We start from the raw sequence: 19,677 nt of genomic DNA, 5'->3' as shown, positions 1-19,677 counted from the left end.
AGACGAGCCTGGCCAACATGGTGAAACCCTGTCTCCACTAAAAGTACAAAAATTAGCTGGGCGTGGTGGGCATGTGCCTGTAGTCCCAGCTACTCAGGAGGCTGAGGCAGGAAGAATCCAGCCTGGGCGACAGAGCAAGGCTCAACATCACTGATCATTAGAGAAATGCAAATCAAAACCACAATGAGATACCATCTCATGCCAATCAGAATGATGATTATTAAAAAGTCAAGAAACAACAGCTGCTGGTGAGGCCGTGGAGAAATAGGAACGCTTTTACATTGCTGGTGGGAATGTAAATTAGTTCAACCACTGTGGAAGACATGTGGTGATTCCTCAAAGACCTAGAAACAGAAATACCATTTGACCCTGCAATTCCATTACTGGGTATATACCCAAAGGAATAGAAATCATTCTGTTATAAAGATACGTGCACACGTATGTTCACTGCAGCACTACTCACAATAGCAAAGACATAGAATCAACTCAAATGCCCATGGATAAGAAAAGAAACCGGATAGACTGAATAAAGAAAATGTGGGACATATACACCATGGAATACTATGCAGCCATAAAAAGGAACGAGATCACGTCCTTTGCAGGGTCATGGATGAAGCTGGAAGCCACTGTCCTCAGCAAACTAACACAGGAACAAAAAACCAAGCCCCTCACGTTCTCACTTTTAAGTGGGAGCTGAAAAATGAGAACACATGGACACAGTGAGGGGAACATCACACACCGGGGCCCATCAGGGGGTCTGGGGGAGGGAGAGCATCATGAAAAATAGCTAGTGCATGCTGGGCTTCATACCTAGGTGATGGGCTGACACGTGCAGCAAACCACCATGGCACATGTTTACCTATGTAACAAACCTGCACATCCTGCATATGTATCCCAGAACTTAACATTAAATTAAATTTTAAAAGAAACAAAGAAAAGCATTTGTCTCCACAGAACCCTGTGCAGGGAAGACCTGAGCTGCGAAGCCGGGGGTTACACTGCGGGACATGGTGGGGCAGGGGCCCCACCCATCACCAGCAGAAGCAAACTCAGAATCACCCCAGGTGGATGTCTACAGCCTGGCCACATGGAACTCCATGGAAAACACGAGCTCCGCAGGTGAGGCCACAGCACAATGTCACACACCCCAAGGAAACGATCAGTGCCACACATGAGACGACAGCATGCAGATGGAGCAGATCTGCCATCTGAGCATGTCGGAGACAGACAGAAACCTCCAAGGAGGAAGTAAAACCCGAATCAAAGAACAGGAGAGAGAAGGAAGAATGGGGAGATGAGGCACGGGCGAGGAAGGTCCACACACACAGGCGCAGGGACCCTTCAGCCCTGCAGACTGTGCCATGGAGGCGGCTGGCAGCCTGAGCGGCCCCTCGCTCATGGACACCCCCGACGGCAAATGACCCTCCCGGTCTCTGGGCAGGGCCCCCACCCCGCAGAGAGGCTGCCGAACAGGGGCGGCTTGTGGATGAGTGGTCAGAAGGAACTGTAAAATATCAAGTTTTTCAAAAGGTGACGAATGTGGCAACACAGAGGAAACTGGGGCGCCTGGATTCAAGCCAGGATAACTTACAGGTGTGCTCAGAAACTCGGGCCACGGTCCCCAGGCCCACCGCCCCCAGGCTCGCCATTTCCCAGGCCCACCTATAAACCCCTTCCCCAGCTTCTCTCTCTCCTGGGACAGGAGCCGGCTCAGCCCAAGGTCAGCCATGCAGCCCCAGCTTCCTTTCCATGGCGCCACCTCAAGGGAAGACATGGCGACTCTGCCTGGCGACAGGTCTAGTAACACATACCCGAGCATCAGCCCGAAACTCCCTTTTCCTCCGGATCTTCTTGAAGATTTCCGTTAGCTCATCTCTGGCCTCCTCATCAGTGGCGCTGGCTCCTGCGGCAGCCTCGGAGGCAGCTGCTGTGGCCCCCTCGGCCTCTGTGGGAGCTTGGCCAGGAAGAGGCGTGTCTATGGTCGGGTCTTCTGCGTGTTCAATTAGCCACTCCATGGCCTGAGGCACCGACATGCTGCAAGGCAAGAGACTGTTTCCAACATCCCCAGACTAACGGACCAGGGCCTTCGCCTCCTGTCCATTCCCAAGAAGAGCCTCTGCTATGGTAGTGACTTCTCCAGCATCAGCTGGTGACCCTTGTAACGAGAACCTGAATGAACACAGGTGCGACGGAAGCTCTGGTCCTTGCCTCAGACTACCTTGAGACCCTGGGCAGAATCAGAAGCCCATGTCTAAGGAGAGGCAAGTGGACCCAGAGATCTCTGCTGAGGGCTTAGGTAGGGACCACAGGGGGAACTGCCCCCGGCTGCCCCTGGATCTCGGATTATTCATTTTAGATCTGAACACAGAAGCAGGGCAAGTAACTCACACGGGAATCCTGAGAAGACTGTTAGAGGCCGTGTCCCTGCTACGAACGGGATTCACCTTGAGTTCTCATACAACGGCCCAAAGAGAATTTACACAACGACTGTTCTGTCACGTCCACCCCAAAAACACTTTGGAGGCACATATTTAAGGTACCTCTTCAAAACCCCACGTTAGAAATGATTCAGTCAAAGAGTTTAGGGTAGGAGGACGTCACCCACGGTGGGAGCCCCACAAAACCAGGCCCCAGGTGTCTCCGGCAAGGGAAGGAGGTGGCCCCCACGCACTGGTTCAGCTGAAGGGCCTTGGTGGCTCTGTTCTCCGGAAAGCCCATCTCCGTGAGCTGCCGCAGGGCAGCCTCGTCCACACGCTCATCCTCGTCCTCGTCCAGCATTGCTGCAGGGAGACGACAGGGCCATGAGGGCTCCAGCCTCAGGTTCAGGGGCCTTATCTGAGCACAAACATTTGCAGCAATTATCTGTCTGAGCTCCGCCTGCCCGCCCTCAGGCATATCAACAGGAGTTGCCGGTGAGGCAGGCCCCAGGCCCTCATCAGCGCTTCCATACAGCACTGAGGTTCCGGTCAGTGCGTGGAGCTGCAGACGCTCCCCAAGGCCAGCAGTGAACCGCCCTGGAATGCGGCATCGGGGTTGACTCATACCATTCGCCTTCTTAAACAATTCCACCGCATCTGGGTTCAGCGCTAACAGCTTCTGCGCCACCTCGATGAGAGACACCAGTATCTTCCGGAGTTCTGTCTGGAACTGTGGTGAAAAAAAAGGAGATCAATTCTCTAAATGTCCACCAAACCTACTTGGATCTATGACTTGCTCCCCTGTCCTAGAACTCTTGATTCTGAGAGTTGAGATGACATTGCTTTCTTGCAAGACAGCAGGATCAGCTGAGGGCAAGGCAGGGGATTGGCAGGGCCAAAAGCCTCCCTGCAGGTGGGACTGAAGCCAGTGGAAAGGGACAGGAACGCCTGGTGACGGTCGCTCAGTGCTGGCCCGATACTCAGCCTGTGCCCTGTGAGGAAACCGTCGGCCCAGCTGGCGCAGGTGCAGGGCAAGCTGAAGACCCTCTCTGGCTTCACTGAAGAAAACAGAATCATCTGAGGCTCCACGCCCATGAGTCTGCCAGCCCCCAGTGGAGGCATGGCTGCCACACAGCATCTGCGGTGGCCATCACTGTCCTCCCCAGGCAGGAGGAGCCGTGGGATGGACCGGAGATGCCCTCCAGAACAGCTCCTGGCTACAGGGCCTAGAGGTCAGGCGTCAGCTGTCCCTACTCTCACACAAGTGTGAGCCTTGGTGTGGACACCACACTAGAGAAATACCTCTGAGCCGGACACACACAGGATGGGAGACACACATGCTGGCTGCTGGGGAAAAGCCACCATGCCCTGGTCAGCACAGAACTCTCTGGAAGACACCCCAAGAGGTTCATTCCTAAAATGAAACAGGGCTTATAGCAGTGCCCTTAGGTTGGACTGGCATCAGATGAAGTTGGAAGCCAGCCGTCCTCCCACCCCGGCACAGCACGTGCCTGCCCTGCCTGCTGCGGCGTCCACGTGAGCACTGCAAACACTTTTCTTTTTTAACTTAGAATGTTCTGACCCAAAATAACTCACGGGTTCAGATTTGTGTGTTTTTTTTTTTCTTGAGACGGAGTTTCGCTCTTGCTGCCGAGGCTGGAGTACAATGATGCAATCTCGGCTCACTGCAACCTCCGCCTCCCGGGTTCAAGTGATTCTCCTGTCTCAGCCTCCTGAATAGCTGGGATTACAGGTGCCTGCCACTACGCCCGGCTAATTTTTGGTATTTTTAGTAGAGACGGAGTTTCATCATGTTGGCCAGGCTGGTCTCGAACTTCTGACCTCAGGTGATCCACCCGCTTCGGGTTCAGAATTCTATCTAAACGTTTTTGCCAAACTCAGGGCCGGATTGACGTTTTCCCAGGGTTATCTATCTTTTCAATCCTGCCTTCAGATGGCTTTCCAACTCTTACTTGGAAATAATTTTTGATTTACAGAAAAAATGCAAAATAGTGCAGTCCTACAGACCCGCTCACCGGCTTCCCCAAATCCTCCCAGAGAATCTCCTCTTGCTGCCCCGCCCCGCAGGAACCCCCCCCACAGCAATCCCCCACACGGGGACCCCATGCACCCGCCGCCGCTCTGGGCTGACACTCACGTCTCTCATGTTGGTCTGGACCGCGGCCCGGTCCATGTTGTAGGAGGGCAGGTTGGCGGTGGCCCGCAGTATGGCCTCTTTATCTGGAGCTTTCTGGTCTTGTTTTTTCTACACAGAAACGTAATCAGAAAGTCTGAGGTGAACGTAAGAGCAGCAAAAAGACGATGACAACTGAATCAGTGGAGCTCTGCCCAGGAAAGACTCCGTCTCCTTTAGGAGCCAGAGGTGTAAACTCCTTGATGAGCTGGGGGAGCCTGGAGAGCTCTGTGCAAGGCCCAGGGACAGCAGGCGTGTCCTCCGCGTCTGCTCTGACGTAAATAAGAGTGAAGCGGTAGGTGAGGGGCAGAGCAGGAGCAAGGGTCACAGAACGACAACCACACAGGCACTGTGGCAGGGCTGGGGCAAGGGAGGCAACTCCAGAAGAACCACCCAGGCTGCAGCTGAGCCCCGAGGCCAAAACCACGAACTCATCTCTGCTCCTTCTGGAAGCTCCTGAAGGGCAGTTATGGCAGTAGAAACTCACGAGAACAAAAGTGATGGGAGAGGAACAGAACCGGAAGAGTGACAGCACATTCTCAGAAGACGGCAGAGGACGAGGATGGAGGGATCAGCGGAGCTACAAAGGCTCAGGCCAAGAGCAGAGCATGGACGCAAGACCATTCCAGCCTCCTAGAACTGCATCGGTGGCAGGGGACAAGGAGCGAGCCTCAAGAGCTAGCACTCCATCCCCCGCCGCCCTGCCCTGTGCTCCCCTGCCATCCAGTCCTGCCGGCAACTCCTAGAGAGCTGGGCTTGAGACCCCGGGCCAGGAGCCCTAGGCTCATGAGAGGGAAAGCGGCACCCCAGCACCCGCCACAGGGAGACCCAGTGGCAGGGGAGCGGGGCAGACACAGCCAAGAGGTGGGAGGGGGCAAAATGGCAGGGTCCACACCCAAAGCGCAGTGCCCCAGCCAGCCACCCAGTCCCAAAGCGCTGCTATCAAGATCCAGGGCCTCTGGAAGGTGACACATGCCTGTAATCCCAGCACTTTGGGAGGCCAAGGTGGGTGAATTACTTGAGGTCAGGAGTTCGAGACCAGCACGGCCAACATGGTGAAACCTCATCTCTACTAAAAAGACAAAAATAAGCCCGGTGTCCTGGTGCACACCTGTAATCCCAGCTACCCGGGAGGCTGAGGCAGGAGAATCACTTGAACCTGGAAGGTGAGCTGAGATCACACCACCGCACTCAAGCCTGGGTGAGTGACAGTGAGACACCATCTCAAAAAAAAAAAAAAAAGGAACAACAGAAAGCAGCACAAAGTGAGGAGTCAGCAGGGAAGAGGATAGTGTTTATGAGCCAGGACACACGGCCCACGGAGGAACACACCAGAACACTAGAAGACATCATCTGAGGAGGAGAACTGGCCTAGGAATTTAAACATGTTACAGCCAGATCAAAGAGGCTACAGAATGCTTAGAAGATAAAATCAAGGAATCCCTCAGAAAACATGCCTACCAGCCAACTCATAAGAGTTACAGAAAGAGAAAAGAAAACAAGGAGATCAAAAAACCAATTCAGAACATTTTCCAGGACTAAATTTCCCAGAACTCAAACATCTGAATCTCCAGAGTCAATGTGCCGGGCATAGCAAAGAGAAAAAGACCTGCAGCAGAGACACCATGGAATATTCCAGAACACTAAAGCACACCAGATGGCAGAAGGTTCTACAAGGAGCAGAGGAAGGGGAGGCGGCTGGTGCAGGGAGGAGCGGCTCAGAGCTGCCTCACGTACTGCATACGGCTGGCGCCCCCTCCACAGCTGCTGCGCTGGAATATGAGGCCTCCAGACGGTTTCCCCTCCCGGCACCCGAGGAAGTCAGGCTCCACCAGACCAAGCGACAGATCGAGAAGAACAAGACACCTGGTCCTGCGGCAGGCAGAACTCGAGGACGGCCGCACGCTCCCCGGGCCTGGCAGCTGCCCGTGCGTGGCTGCACAGCATGAGCAGGACACAGTCCACTCTGGGGTCAGGTTACATCACGCGGCACAGCCGACTCTGGGGAAAGAGCATGATCCTTGGTGGGCCTCACCTAATCAGGCAGGTCTTTAAAAGGGATGGGTCTCTTTCTGGAAAGAGAGATTCAACACTTCAGAGATCCTGTTGCTGGCTCTGAAGGAGGAGGAGGCTGTGCGGGTAGGAATGCAGGCCGCGCCCAGGCCCTGAGAGCAGCCCCCAGCTGGCCGCCAGCAAGAAAATGGGTCGGAACTGGACTCTGCCAACCGCCGGAAGACCTCAGAAGCAGAATCTTCCCCAGCCTTGGAAAGGAACACAGCCCTTCGGCACCCTGATTTCAGCTCGAGACCCTGAGCACAGAAACCAGCTGAGCTCACCCAGCCAGACTTCTGCCCTACAGAACTGTGAGCTACAAGCCGAGTGCTGTTTTAAGCAGCTACATGTGTGGCGATTTGTTAGGTGGCAACGGAAAACTTGCATAGACTTAGCAAACTCTAACACGGGAAAGAGGCAGGAAAGCCAGGCTGTGCAGCAGGCCTGGAAGGCAGCGACTCAGACAGATGCGCAGGCCAGAGGGATCTGGAAGGAGGGAACACCCCAGTGACCTAACATCTGTGACCACGTTTCCAGAAGCTTTATCGGCTCTGTGGAAGAGCATGAAAAAATCAGCGATAAGCCTATAAGAAACTCAACAAGCAAACAAAAGGAAGAGGCAAATACTAATTCCAGGAAAAATACAGCTGTGTAAGAAGGATGGATAATCTTAATCTATTTTGCTCACAGCTGAAAACCACACTTCAATTATACTAGTAATGAAAACCCTGAGATCTTCAACATTATGATCTAACCCTCAAGGGAGGAGAGAGGGAGGTACTACAGCCTCTTCATTAAGAAGTCAATAGAGACTCAAGTTGGTCATTCAAGGAATAATAATATACACATATTATTTATAAATCAGGAAGAGAATTGTTAAAAATAACAAGAGTTATGAGTGGTTGGGCCGGGCATGGTGGTTCACACCTGTAATCCCAACACTTGGGAGACCAAGGTGAACAGACCACCTGAGTCCAGGAGTTCAAGACCAGCCTGGGCAACACGGTGAGACCCCATGTCTACAAAAAATACAAAAATTAGTCAGGTGTGGTGGCACACACCTATAGTCCCAGCTGCTTTACTCCTGGGGCTGAGGGAGAAGGATCACTTAAGCCCAGGAGGGCAGTGAGGTGAGATCGTACCACACACTCCAGCCTGGTGTGCACTGCCTGGCTTGTGCCAACAAGCCTAATTAATTTTTTATATTTTTTGTAGAGACAGGGTTTCATCATGCTGCCCAGGCTGGTCTCAAATTCCTGGACTCAAGTGATCCTCCCACCTCAGCCTCCCAAAGTGCTGGGACTACAGGCGTGGGCCACCGCACCCAGCCAAGACTGCTAATTTTTATTAAAAGATTTGTAGTATTATTCGACCTTTTAAAAACATACGTCACTTTGACTTAAAAATTAATTCATAAATACAAAAATTATCTGGGTGTGGTGGCACACACCTGTGGTCCCAGCTACTCGGGAGGCTGAGGCAGGACTGCTTGAGCCCAGGAGGTCAAGGTTGCAGTGAGTTATAATTGTACCACTGCACTGCAGCCTGGGCAACAGAGTGAGATCCTGTCTCTAAAACAAAAACAAAAACTAAATTAAAAATTAATGTAGGCCAGGCGCAATGGCTCCTGCCTGTAATCCTAGCACTTTGGGAGGCCGAGGCAGGTGGATCACCCGAGGTCAGGAGATCGAGACCAGCCTGGCCAACATGGTGAAACCCCGTCTCTACTAAAAATACAAAAGATTAGCCGGGCGTGGTGGCGCGCACCTGTAACCCCAGCTACTTGGGAGGCTGAGGCAGGAGAATCGATTGAACCTGGAAGGCGGAGGTTGCAGTGAGCCGAGATCACGCCACTGCACTCTAGCTTGGGTAACAAAAGCGAAACTCTGTCTCAAAAATAATAATAATAATAATAATAATAATAATAATAAATTCATAAAAATATGAATTGACATCTTACAATGTTTCAGTTTGCAAATATTTGAAGAGAAAAGGTAAGCTCCTCAGGTTAGCTCCAAGCTACCCATCCAAGAGGCTGTGGGGCAACGGCTGTATGGTCAGACCCCGCTGTTTATATTAGTTACGGGCCTGTAAGTCTGAACACCAACGGTCAAACTGTAATCTGAGAACTGTGAATGCTGCCTGCAGCAGTTCCCAGAAACAGGCCTGACTCAGGGACAGGCGGAGGCAGGCCCAGATCTGTCCGCTGCAGATGGGTGGGGCGGCAGCCTGTGTGTCACTCATGCGTGGCCAGGTGTGGCTGAAGATAAGGAGGGGACCCAAGCCCAGGGTGCTCTTCCTGGGTACCCATGGTCCCAGATGAAACCCAAAAATAGCTTATGCACTACCAGGCATGGGCCTAGCCCAAAAGAGTTTGACCTGCTCTTTCTCTGGGGTGAACACTCTCCTTAGCCTTTCAAAGCACGAGGAAGAAACTCTACCCTTGAGATGAGTAATGCAAAGACAGCAGAGGAAAGTGGCTGCCCTTCTAGCCGGCAGGCTCCATGCTCGGCACAGGCTCAGGCCCTGCTGTGGGGTAGGACACGCCACTTGCAGAATGCATCTTCCTCTGCTCAGTGAGCTTTCCAAAACATGAGCTTCTGGGGCAGCCAGTAAACAACACACTGCACGGTGTTCCTAAGGTACACGTGCAGGTGGACGGTGCAGACCATGAATCAATAACGTGTGAGTGAATGTAAACACCAACGACATCCAGTTCTGTTTTGCAAGAAATAGACAAGACAGGCAGAACTCAGCCTCTCTCAGCATTAACAGTGCAGCTGAGTATCCCTCATCTGAAATGCCTGGGACCAGAACTGTTTCGGATTTCGGGTTTTTTCAGATTTGGGAATATTTGCATTCCAAATAATCAACTCAAAAAGCACCAACGAGCACTTCCATTAAGTGTCATTTTGGCACTCAAAAAGTTTCAGACTGCGCTGCATTTCTGCGTTTGGATTTTCCGATGGGGATGCTGAGGCTGTGCGGTGTGAGGTGGGGCTTGTCGCAAGTGCTCCCTCACCGGCCACTCTCTGCATGCGCAGCCCTTATTCTGTGTGGTGGTTTGTTACCCACTTTCCTCCGTTTTTCTGTCAGGACTGACTTGGCTGCTTGAAAAGAGGAGGGAACAGGAGCACACGCAGGTGAAGGCGGACAGCAGCGCGGGAGTGAACCGTCACTCAGGATGTGTCCCTACCCTCCTCTCTGTCTCAGAAAACTCAGAGGCAGGTTTTCTGTGCTGGTCCCGTGAGCAGGCAGGGACCAGGACTGACACGGATTAAACAGGCTCTGCCGGGAGAGAGAACCCCTTATAACCACATCTACTGTAAATGGCGAATGCGTGGGTTGGTGAACAACTAGTATAGAGAACTTCTTTATAATTCTTTTTTTTTAAGTTTGTATTTATTTATTTAATTTTGAGATGGAGTCTTACTCTGTCGCCAGGCTGGAGTGCAGTGGCACGATCTCGGCTCACTGCAACCTCTGCCTCCCGGGTTCAAGAGATTCTCCTGCCTCAGCCTCCTGAGCAGCTGGGACTACAGGCATGTGCCACCATGCCTGGCTAATTTTTGTATTTTTAGTAGAGACGGGGTTTCACCACATTGGCCAGGATGGTCTTGATCTCTTGACCTCGTGATCCACCCGCCTCGGCCTCCCAAAGTGCTGGGATTCCAGGCGCGAGCCACTGCGCCCAGCCTGTAATTCTTAAATGTAGACTTTTACCAACCAAGGTCCCCAATTGCAAACTTTGAAATTTACCTTTTCTTCTGCTGAGACATCAGCCATCTTGGGAAGTGGTGATGGAGCACGCTTTTTTATCAATAATAGGACATCTAGAAAAAACAACACGTATATCCAACACACTGGTTATCATTTCATATCCACAAAATGGCATAAGGGGTGCTGGATGCCCTGAGAACAGAACAGCAGGGATTCGGCCGGGCGCAGTGGCTCCCCTCTGTAATCCCAGCACTTTGGGAGGCTGAGGCGGGCAAATCACCTGAGGTCAGGTGTTCAAGACAAGCCTGGCCAACACGGTGAAACCCCGTCTCTACTAAAAATACAAAAATTAGCCAGGCATGGTGGCGCATGCCTGTAATCCCAGCTACTGGGGAGGCTGAGGCAGGAGAATCACTTGAACCTGGGAGGCGGAGGTTGCACTGAGCCAAGATTGCACCACTGCACTCCACCCTGGGCAACAGAGCAAGACTTCATCTTAAAAAAAAAAAAAAAGAAGAAGAGCAGGGCTTCAGCTGGGTGCAGTGGCTCACTCCTGTAATCCCAGCACGAGGCAGGCGGATCACTTGAGCCCAGGAGTTCAAGACCAGCCTGGACAACATGGCGAGACCCCATCTCTACGAAAATATAAAAAATAGTTGCGCATGGTGACACATGCCCGTAGTCCCAGCTACTTGGGAGACTGAGGTGGGAGGACTGCTTGAGCCCAGGAGGTCAAGGCAACAGTGAGCCTGACTGTGCCTCTGCACTCCAGCCTGGGTGACTGAGCGACACCCTGTCTCAAAAGAGCATGCGTTCCTTTGGTCCCCCCTAAACCAAGCATCTACACCAGCCTTCCCTCACTTTTGCATGATATCTGCATGGCCCTAGCTGAGGTACAAGCTCCCAGGCCTGGCACGAACCCCCAGGTGACCCATGGCCCAGGAGGCGGGCACAGCACGGCCCCAATAACTGTGCAAATAATTGGTGACAATCCTGCAACAGGCATTCTAACCGGCTCAGTTCTGAAAAAATCTGTGAGGGTGTAGAGTTTAGTCTTAACCCTCAGAGGTCAAAACCTGAGATGCAGCTCATCCTCGGCCCACGACGGTGCCCATCCCCCACTGGCTTGGAGCTTGATGGTCATCTCAGCGGATATCTGTTAGCAATACTTCCAGGATTTTCAAAACAGCTTACTTCAAGGACTTCCACAATTAAAGGCATTATTTGAATGACACAGACAAAACTGATGTCTGCTCTTCAAGTGCCTCCAGACACAAAACCATAAGCAATTACATGGATGTGTGTGTCTAACACTGCACTGGGATGCCAACATCACCACAACGAAGGTGAAACCTGCAGAACCCCTGGAGTCTCTGGCTTTGATCTGAAACAGAACTAAAAGCGAAATTCACATTTGTCCTCTCAAATGCCTGCTGCTTGTTCAATTTCAATTTCTGCTGTTTTTCACAAATATTCTATAACAGAACTCTTTTTAATAAAGGAAAAACAGAATGCTTTTAGTCGATCTCGTTTTTGTGCTCGTGTCCAGCTCAGAACACTGACTCCTGTGGGTGGACCACCCCCTCCTGGCTCCAGCGCCCCCAGCAGCGCACGATGCCTGCTGCCAACCCGCCCGCCCACAGCAGCCTTACCTTGGTCCTGGATGTTCTCTTCCAGGATGGTCCTGGCATCACTCAGCACCCTCTCTGAGGCAGCGTGGATTAATTTATGATGGGTTATACTTTTGGGATCTTCTAAGCTCCCATGAGCACACTGGGGAAAAATAGAAATTTCAAGGTAGAAAATAAGTAAATCGTAATTCTAATAATATAGGACCTGGCATCCCAAGCTACACCAGGAATTTACTGGGTTTTCTTATGAGCTAAGAAATTACACCATGGATGAAATTAAAGAATTCCCACTAATGGTAGATGCCAAATGAAGCATCATAGCACCAGTAAGCTGATCCCCAGCCCATGGAGTACTCCTGAAGCAAGCTCCCAGCTCTGATATACCACACCCTACTGACAATTCGCGGCCACCAGAATTGCTTCTTTGGTCTAGAAAGATCTGGAAAATAATTTTAAATGAAAACAGCAGATCCATTGTTTCCTCATGACCTAAAGATCTACCTAAGTTTTGGGTAGTTGTTTTTCTTTTTTCCACAGACGCATGAAAGGGGCCAGAAAGGCTGCCCAGAAAGAAGACTGGCTCACAGAGAGCCTGAGATGGGGATAAGAGGAGCGCTTGGCATGATTGCTCTCAGCTTGGCTCAGCTCACTAAGTAACAGCCATGCTGCATCCCGAGATTGGGATAAGAGGGGCACTTAGCATGACTGCTCTCGGCGTGGCCCAGCTCACGAAGCAACAGCCATGCTGCACTCCTGGGCGGCTTGAAGGTGGACCAATGGGCACGCAGTCACCAGGGCCCTGGAAACCCTGCCACACCCGGGCAGGGAACGGGAGGCAACACATGGGTAGCAGTGAGGGGATCCCCCTCACACACACCACAGCCACCTCCGAGCAGCGCTCACGGGGGACCTGGGAAGCCATCTTGACAGCTACTGACTGCAAACTCCAGGAGGAAGTTGGAGCAGACGGCCATGACCCCTTCCAACCCTGCCATTACAAAGATCTCACAGCCAACTGCTGGCAGGGGTAGATCCTGCTCCTCAATTCAGCCAGCATCCTCTCTGCAAAACAGCACACAGCTGTCCCTGATTCATGCACGTGGCACTGGCTTGCGGGAGTCCTGCTTTCCTTTGAACACGGGGGCTAGGCGCGTCGGCTCACCATTTTGTGAAGAATGGCAAACACTGATGGTGCCGTGTGATGAAGACTGAGGTCGGCACATGTGCCTGCATGTTCGTGCCCAAGTCGGTCCAGAGCTCCACGACTCCACTCTATTATCTACCTCAGCACCACACAGCCCGACACACGACAGCACAGCACACCACAGCACAGCACAGCACACCACACCAAACAGTGCCCACCTAACCAAATATGGCGCCTCCCCAGCCGGAATCGTGGGGTGAGAGGAGAGGGGCTGCACTTCTGTGTTTCACAAAATACCCACAGTTTCCATAGCCTGGCCTGAAAACCCTTCAGAACTCAGAGCTTGGACGGAGAGAAGGCTGACTATTTTCTTGCTCTTACAGATCCCCTGAGGTTTGATGGTAGAATTACCTGACTATCAGAAAAGGATGAAACCCTCACTGGGCACTTTCTAAACCTGGTAGCAGGCTCAGCCTGTGGGTCAGGAGCATGGCCCAGCCTGGAGCTGGGCCGGGGCACCACCCCAGGACAGGCCGTCCTCGGACGTCTCAGGTGGCCGGGCAGACGCCCTGCTGGCAGCTCACTTTCCACCACCCTTTGCTGCCACAGAGGCTCTGAAACACCCAGCACACACAACTGCTTGCTGGGAAAGAAAATCTAAGCACACACTTCACCTCTCAACACTGGCATTTTCAGAGTACCTGGAATTTCTGTTACTCTCAAGACTGAAAACGGTTTTGAAAAAGGGATTGACGGCTTCAGGGGCTCACTCCTTCACACAAAACTGGCCAGGCTGAGGGGATGTTGGGGGGACGCAGCTACTAGGAAGACACACTCCTGCCATTTACAACAGGGCAGAGAGCCCTCAAGTGCCTCTGGATTTGACAATGGCTCTGCTCCCTGAAATACTGGGGGTGCTTCCTCATGATCCTAAAGTTTGCAGGCTAGTTCATTTGTCAAGTTCAGAATACAGACTATGAAATGCAGTTTTCCAAAATAATTCTCATACTGATTCCCAAAAAACCCACAGTCCACGTGTCACCAGCACACCAGGAACAACACGGAAGCACTAGGACGACCGTGTCACTCTGCTTCTTTGTTCTCGGCAGAAGCTGGGGTATGGCAGCAAAAAAGCCCCAACCAAGGCCGCTGGAGTAGGGAGGCCCTCACACCCCCACCCCACTCCATCCTGCTCCTCCCCAGAAGAGTAGTGACTTCGTTTCTGCTTGTACCTGATGCAACCTGCCATCTGAGGACCCATCTTCATGCGATCTAGGAAATGGAAAATTTAACAGCTATACTAGCGGGTACTCTCTTCTAGTCTGGCAATTTTATGAACTCCTTCTTTTTTTTTTTTTTTTAAAGACAGGGTCTCATTCTGTCACCCAGGCTGGAGTGCAGTGGCGCGATCTCCGCTTATTGCAACCTCTGCTTCCCAGGTTCAAGCGATTCTTGTGCCTCAGCCTCCTGAGTAGGTGGGATTACAGGAGTCCGCGACCATGCCAGGCTATTTTTTACATTTTTAGTACAGAAGGGGTATTGCCATGTTGGCCAGGCTGGAATTTCATGAATGTTTACAAGACACCAAAAACTCTACTGCACCACAGGTATAATTTTCTTTTTTTTTTTTTTTGAGTCGGAGTCTCTCTCCGTCGCCCAGGCTGGAGTGCAGTGGCTTGATCTCAGCTCACTGCAAGTCCCACCTCCCAGGTTCACACCATTCTCCTGTCTCAGCCTCCCGAGTAGCTGGGACTACAGGCGCCCGCCACCACGCCCGGCTAATTTTTTTGTATTTTTAGTAGAGATGGGGTTTCACTGTGTTAGCCAGAATGGTCTCGATCTCCTGACCTTGTGATCTGCCTGTCTTGGCCTCCCAAAGTACCGGGATTACAGGCATGAGCCACCATGCTCAGCCAGGTATAATTTTCTAAAACTCATTAACTACCTGTTGTACAAGACGGGTTCCTCTGCCCCCTTCTCCACTCCAGGGCAATGGAAGCTAGAGGCCACCACAGTGATCCCAATTTGCACAAAACAGAAAAGGGAAAGGCAACAGCAAGAGTTTTGATCATAAAACCCCTCCTTGATTCAGGAGTGCACACCCAGGAGCACAGCGGGGAGAAGCGGACATCATTCCCCTCCAGGCAGATGGAAAAGAGGAAGGAAAAAATCATGCCGGCGTCAGCATGCACTGGGGACCTGGCGAGGAGGAACAAAGCTAAAACAAGACACCAGACCTCACTGCCTAGAGCAGGATGACATCCAGGGACCGGCTTCCAGAGAGACATTCAAATACACAACTCGAGGGTTCTCTTTTCTGACTAACGCATTCTGGCCCTGCCTGCAGAACCACGCTGGGATGTGGTGGTGGGGAACCTTTCTGACGCTCAGCTCTGGAGTCCTGAAATGTATGTCGGCTCTTGCGGTGTGAAAATCCCCTGCTACTCAGATCCTCCACACCTGTGGAAACCGCAGAGTGGGATACAATCTCAATTTAAAGTAGAATAATGACAAAACATCCCAAATGATACATCTCAACACCAAATGGAATAATATATATCAGGAGTATAATAATTAGCATTGCATCGGAACTGGCTGCCTAACTGACCCCCCGTGCTCCTGAAATTCATGAGTAGGTATCTGTGGATCAAACAGCTCTCATTTCCTATTTCCTTTCATAAAAGAATATCATGATGGCCATGTACATCGCACCCTGAGTGAGTTAAAGTAAATGCCGTGCCAACGCAGGGGACATCCCATGTCGATGCAGTGTGGGGTCCACAGGATATTTTTGTCTATTCCATTAACCCACAAGTTTGTTTTGGTGCCACTCTAAGCCCGGCCCTGGACTTGTGGATATAAACCGAACCCCTGAGGAGCTTCTGTACTGGCTCAGGGAGGACACAGCACCTCAGAGAAGTTTCTCGGGTTTTTTTGTCTGGGTTTTTTTTTTTTTTTTTTTTTTGAGACGGAGTCTTGCTCTGTCGCCAGGCTGGAGTGCAGTGGCGCGATCTCATCTCACTGCAACCTCCGCCTCCCGGGTTCAAGCGATTACCCTGCCTCAGCCTCCCAAGTAGCTGGGATTACAGACACACACCACCACGCCCCGCTAATTTTTTGTATTTTAGTTGAGACGGGGTTTCACCATGTTGGCCAAGATGGCCTCAATCTCCTGACCTCATAATCCGCCCACCTCGGCCTCCCAAAGTGCTGGGATTACAAGTGTGAGTTACCGTGCCCGGCCCAGAGAAGTTTTTTAAAACACACACAACTAGACAAGCAACACCACCTGGCTCAAACAGCCTGGATGCCCACGGAGTTACCGGCGCTGGAGCTTAGTGATGCCCCGATGGTTGTTCAGACGGCAAAATCATGCAGACTGGGGCAGAAGAAAAGCAAGAAAGCAGCCAAAACATACCGGCCCTTGAACGCAGGAGGCTCAGCCCCCTCCTTGGTGTGAATCCTGAGGCCAGCACCTCCCAGTTATTCACAGCCAGTGCGTTCCAGAAGGGGGCTTGCCAAGCTTGCCTCTGACAGTTCCAGAACTCCACAGAACCATGCTCACAAAAGCAACTCGAAAGTACTGTATGCGAGCAGCTACTATGGTAAGAACTGAAGTTTATCCTTAGAGACCACACTTAGCTCAAGTCTAACGCACTCAACCTGTCAACACAGATACGTCGTAACTTATCACACGGAGTCGCCACTAGAAAACTGCAGCCTCCTTCAACCTAAATTCTGCCAAGCCCTCAGATCATGTCAGGTATAGACAGGAGGTCAGTCTGACACACAGACAGGCTTCTTAGCTGACCTTACTGAGTCCTTTAGAGACTCGAGAACTAGTTCCAAAAATCAGCAACCAAAGAACTAAACACACAGGAGTATTTCAGGTGAATAAACTTTAAAAAGTGTCTCCGCGAGGAGACCCTACTCCTGGGCCTTCTCTCTTGACCAATTTTACCTCTGCAGAAAAGCAGGGGCGCAGGGCCTTGTCCCACAGCGGCACTATTTCAGGGACTCCAGCTAAAAGGCACAGTGGCCTGGGGCCAGCCAGGAAAAGAGCTCCAAGCAGCCGGCTCTGCGGGAAAGGGGAAGAGGAAGGAGAAGGGGCCTCTTAATGAAGGAGCCTACGTTAATTCTCGGCTCTCAAAGATGCTGCTGAAAAAAACCTCACCCCAACAGCAAAAAGGTACAACTGCCGGAAAGTCATGAGGCCCTGCTCCGTCGGCGACTTCACTCTCCAGGCCTCAGTTTCCCGATCTGCCCCTACCTCCCTGCGTGGCTGCAGAGTTAACCGAGAGGCTGGCGTGTACAGGGCTCGGCCGGGCGGCTGGCACGGGGCGAGTGCTTAGTGACCGGAGTCCGCCGGCCGAAAGGCCAGGCCCGGGACGAGCGTCCAGAGGTGCGGGATCCGAAAGGGGGAGAGTCGGGCAAACGGGCAGGAGGCGCTGCCTCCACCCCCGGAGGAGAGGGCCTGGGAGCTGCGGACTGGGCGGCGGACCCCAGGTCGGGGCGGTTCGGGGACTGAGGCGGGGTCCGCAGTCGGAGGGGTCCGGAGCGGGTGTTGGGGGCAGGGGAGGGGGCCCGGCCTTACGTGCTTGAGGCAGCGCTCCTTGAGCTTCTCCACCGAGGTGTCCTCGGTGGCCTCCTCCAGCCACTCGGCGCCGTCGGACGCGCAGATGTGCAGCCGCAGCACCTTGCCCGCGAAGATCTTCTCTTCCTGCACGAACATCCCGCCGCCGCCGCAGGGGCCTGCGCCCGCCACCCGGGCCCCTGAAGGTCACCGGGAAGGCGGGCGGGGAGGGGGCGGGGCCAGACCGCCCGCGCGCTCCTTCGCTGGGCCGCCGCCCCGCCCCGGCTCCCGTCGGCCGGGCCGCCGTCACTCTCCGCGGCCTCAGCGGTCGCCTCGCTCCCGCCGCCGCAGCCGCCGGGGGCGCGCCGTCGCCGCCGCACCGGAAGTGCGTCACGGGCGCGTCTGGCGCATGCCGGGAGATGTGGTTCTCGGACAGGCGCCTCGCTCCCGCCGCTGGGGGCGCGCTGTGGCCACCGCAAAGGAAGTGCGTCACGGGGCGCGCCCGGAGCATGCCGGGAGCTGTAGTTCTCTGGCAGCTTCGTTCCTCCCCGACCTGCAGGCCGTTCCCACCCGGGGCACTCACCATGTGGGACCTCATGGGTTCTAAAGGTAAAATACACGCTGGATCCCGAAGAAGTAACGGGAAAAAGGAATGTAAGGCATCTCGATAATGTTTTCATGTTGATTACATGTTGAAATAATATTTTGTATCTATTGAGTTAAGAAAAATATGTCATTAAAATTAATTTCACCTGTTTCTTTTAACCTTTTTAAGATAGAATTTTAAATTGCCTACATGGCTGCTGTGATATTTCTTTTGCACTGCACTGCTGTAGAACGGAGGCTCTCCAAAGAACTTGGCTTTAACAAGCCTAGGTCTTTCTAATTCACACGCAGATCAGAGAGTCACTGTTCCTGCGAAGCCTAGGTTTGCGGGGCACCCAGAGGGGAGGGAAGCCGCCCTTGGTGCAGGTGGTGCCAGGCAGACTCATTTTCTGTGGGGTGTGACAAAGAGTCTTTGCTTGGCCAAACTTAAGCAGGCTCCTGAACTTTCTACATCATCTGTACACTTCCTTGTAAAATCCAGTTTTAGCGAAGAGCCTTGATAAGTGAGTTTAGCAAGAACTCCCAGCCTCAATATCAGATCACCCTGGACGTCTGGTCAGGTTCCTCGTCCCCCAGGTGCTGTCTGATATCTCCAGCCTCTCTTCAGCAAGAACCCTGTCAGGTCGGTTTAGCCAGAACCGCCCACATCCCTGATGTTTTCTCCTATTAATTTTCCATTCACTGACCCCACCCACTTGCCCTTGCTGTATTGGGAGTTGAGCCTGACCTCTCTCCCCACTGCAAGCCCCCTTGGCAGTGGTCTCTGTACCTAGCTCAACAGTCCTGAATAACGTCTTACTTACCATGCTCCTAAATATGAATTTTGTAGTTCAGGTTAGACCTGACACATTGACTGATCTGTACTCATTCATCCCATTCATTTAAAAAAACTTTACTGCGCAGAGATGAATAAGGCACAGTTCCCGTTCTCAGAGGTTAGCAATCTAACCGGGGAGGCTGTCTCTGCCTCTTGCCTGCAGGCTTTTATTCTGTCCACACCATTTTGCACACACATCCTCATTTTTCTCCTGTGATCATTCCAACCTCGTCCAGATTCCATGTGTCCAGTTCAGCACTTACTAATTGCCTCTCACAAGTGGGAGCCTCTGCTACTCAACGAAAATATGGTAGTGATTAAGACCAGACATCAGGATACAGTCCTGGAATGCGGCATTTTTAACGCAGGAGGCAGAAGTACCGACTGTTAGAGACCGTAGTGGAGGTGGTGTTAGTATCGTGGAAGCTGGTGGAGGAGGAAGGGGAGGAACACCAAGGTGGTGAGTGGAGAGTGGGGGAAGCTAGAGGGCTTGGAGGAGCCGGGTCAGAGCATTAAGACGTTG

General features: G+C 52.4%; 1 protein-coding gene across 1 annotated transcript in view; it reads right to left on the bottom strand.

Annotated features, from left to right (window-relative positions):
- The window catches only part of UBAC1 (UBA domain containing 1), a 28,645-nt gene extending 10,546 nt beyond the window's left edge, over positions 1 to 18,099 (bottom strand). The window contains exons 1-7 of the mRNA XM_003816948.6: positions 17,753 to 18,099; positions 12,036 to 12,156; positions 10,423 to 10,496; positions 4,576 to 4,683; positions 3,045 to 3,147; positions 2,672 to 2,780; positions 1,812 to 2,034 (exon numbers count right to left, since the gene is read on the bottom strand). Coding sequence (XP_003816996.1) covers positions 1,812 to 2,034; positions 2,672 to 2,780; positions 3,045 to 3,147; positions 4,576 to 4,683; positions 10,423 to 10,496; positions 12,036 to 12,156; positions 17,753 to 17,890 — 876 coding nt within the window. The 5' untranslated portion in view covers positions 17,891 to 18,099. The remainder of the gene's footprint in view (positions 1 to 1,811; positions 2,035 to 2,671; positions 2,781 to 3,044; positions 3,148 to 4,575; positions 4,684 to 10,422; positions 10,497 to 12,035; positions 12,157 to 17,752) is intronic.
- Positions 18,100 to 19,677: the final 1,578 nt, after the last annotated feature.

This window comes from Pan paniscus, chromosome 11 (assembly GCF_029289425.2).
Source record: "Pan paniscus chromosome 11, NHGRI_mPanPan1-v2.0_pri, whole genome shotgun sequence".
NCBI lineage: Eukaryota > Metazoa > Chordata > Mammalia > Primates > Hominidae > Pan > Pan paniscus.
The sequence above is the reverse complement of the archived record's forward strand: the minus strand, read 5'-3'. Positions and strand labels throughout refer to the sequence as shown.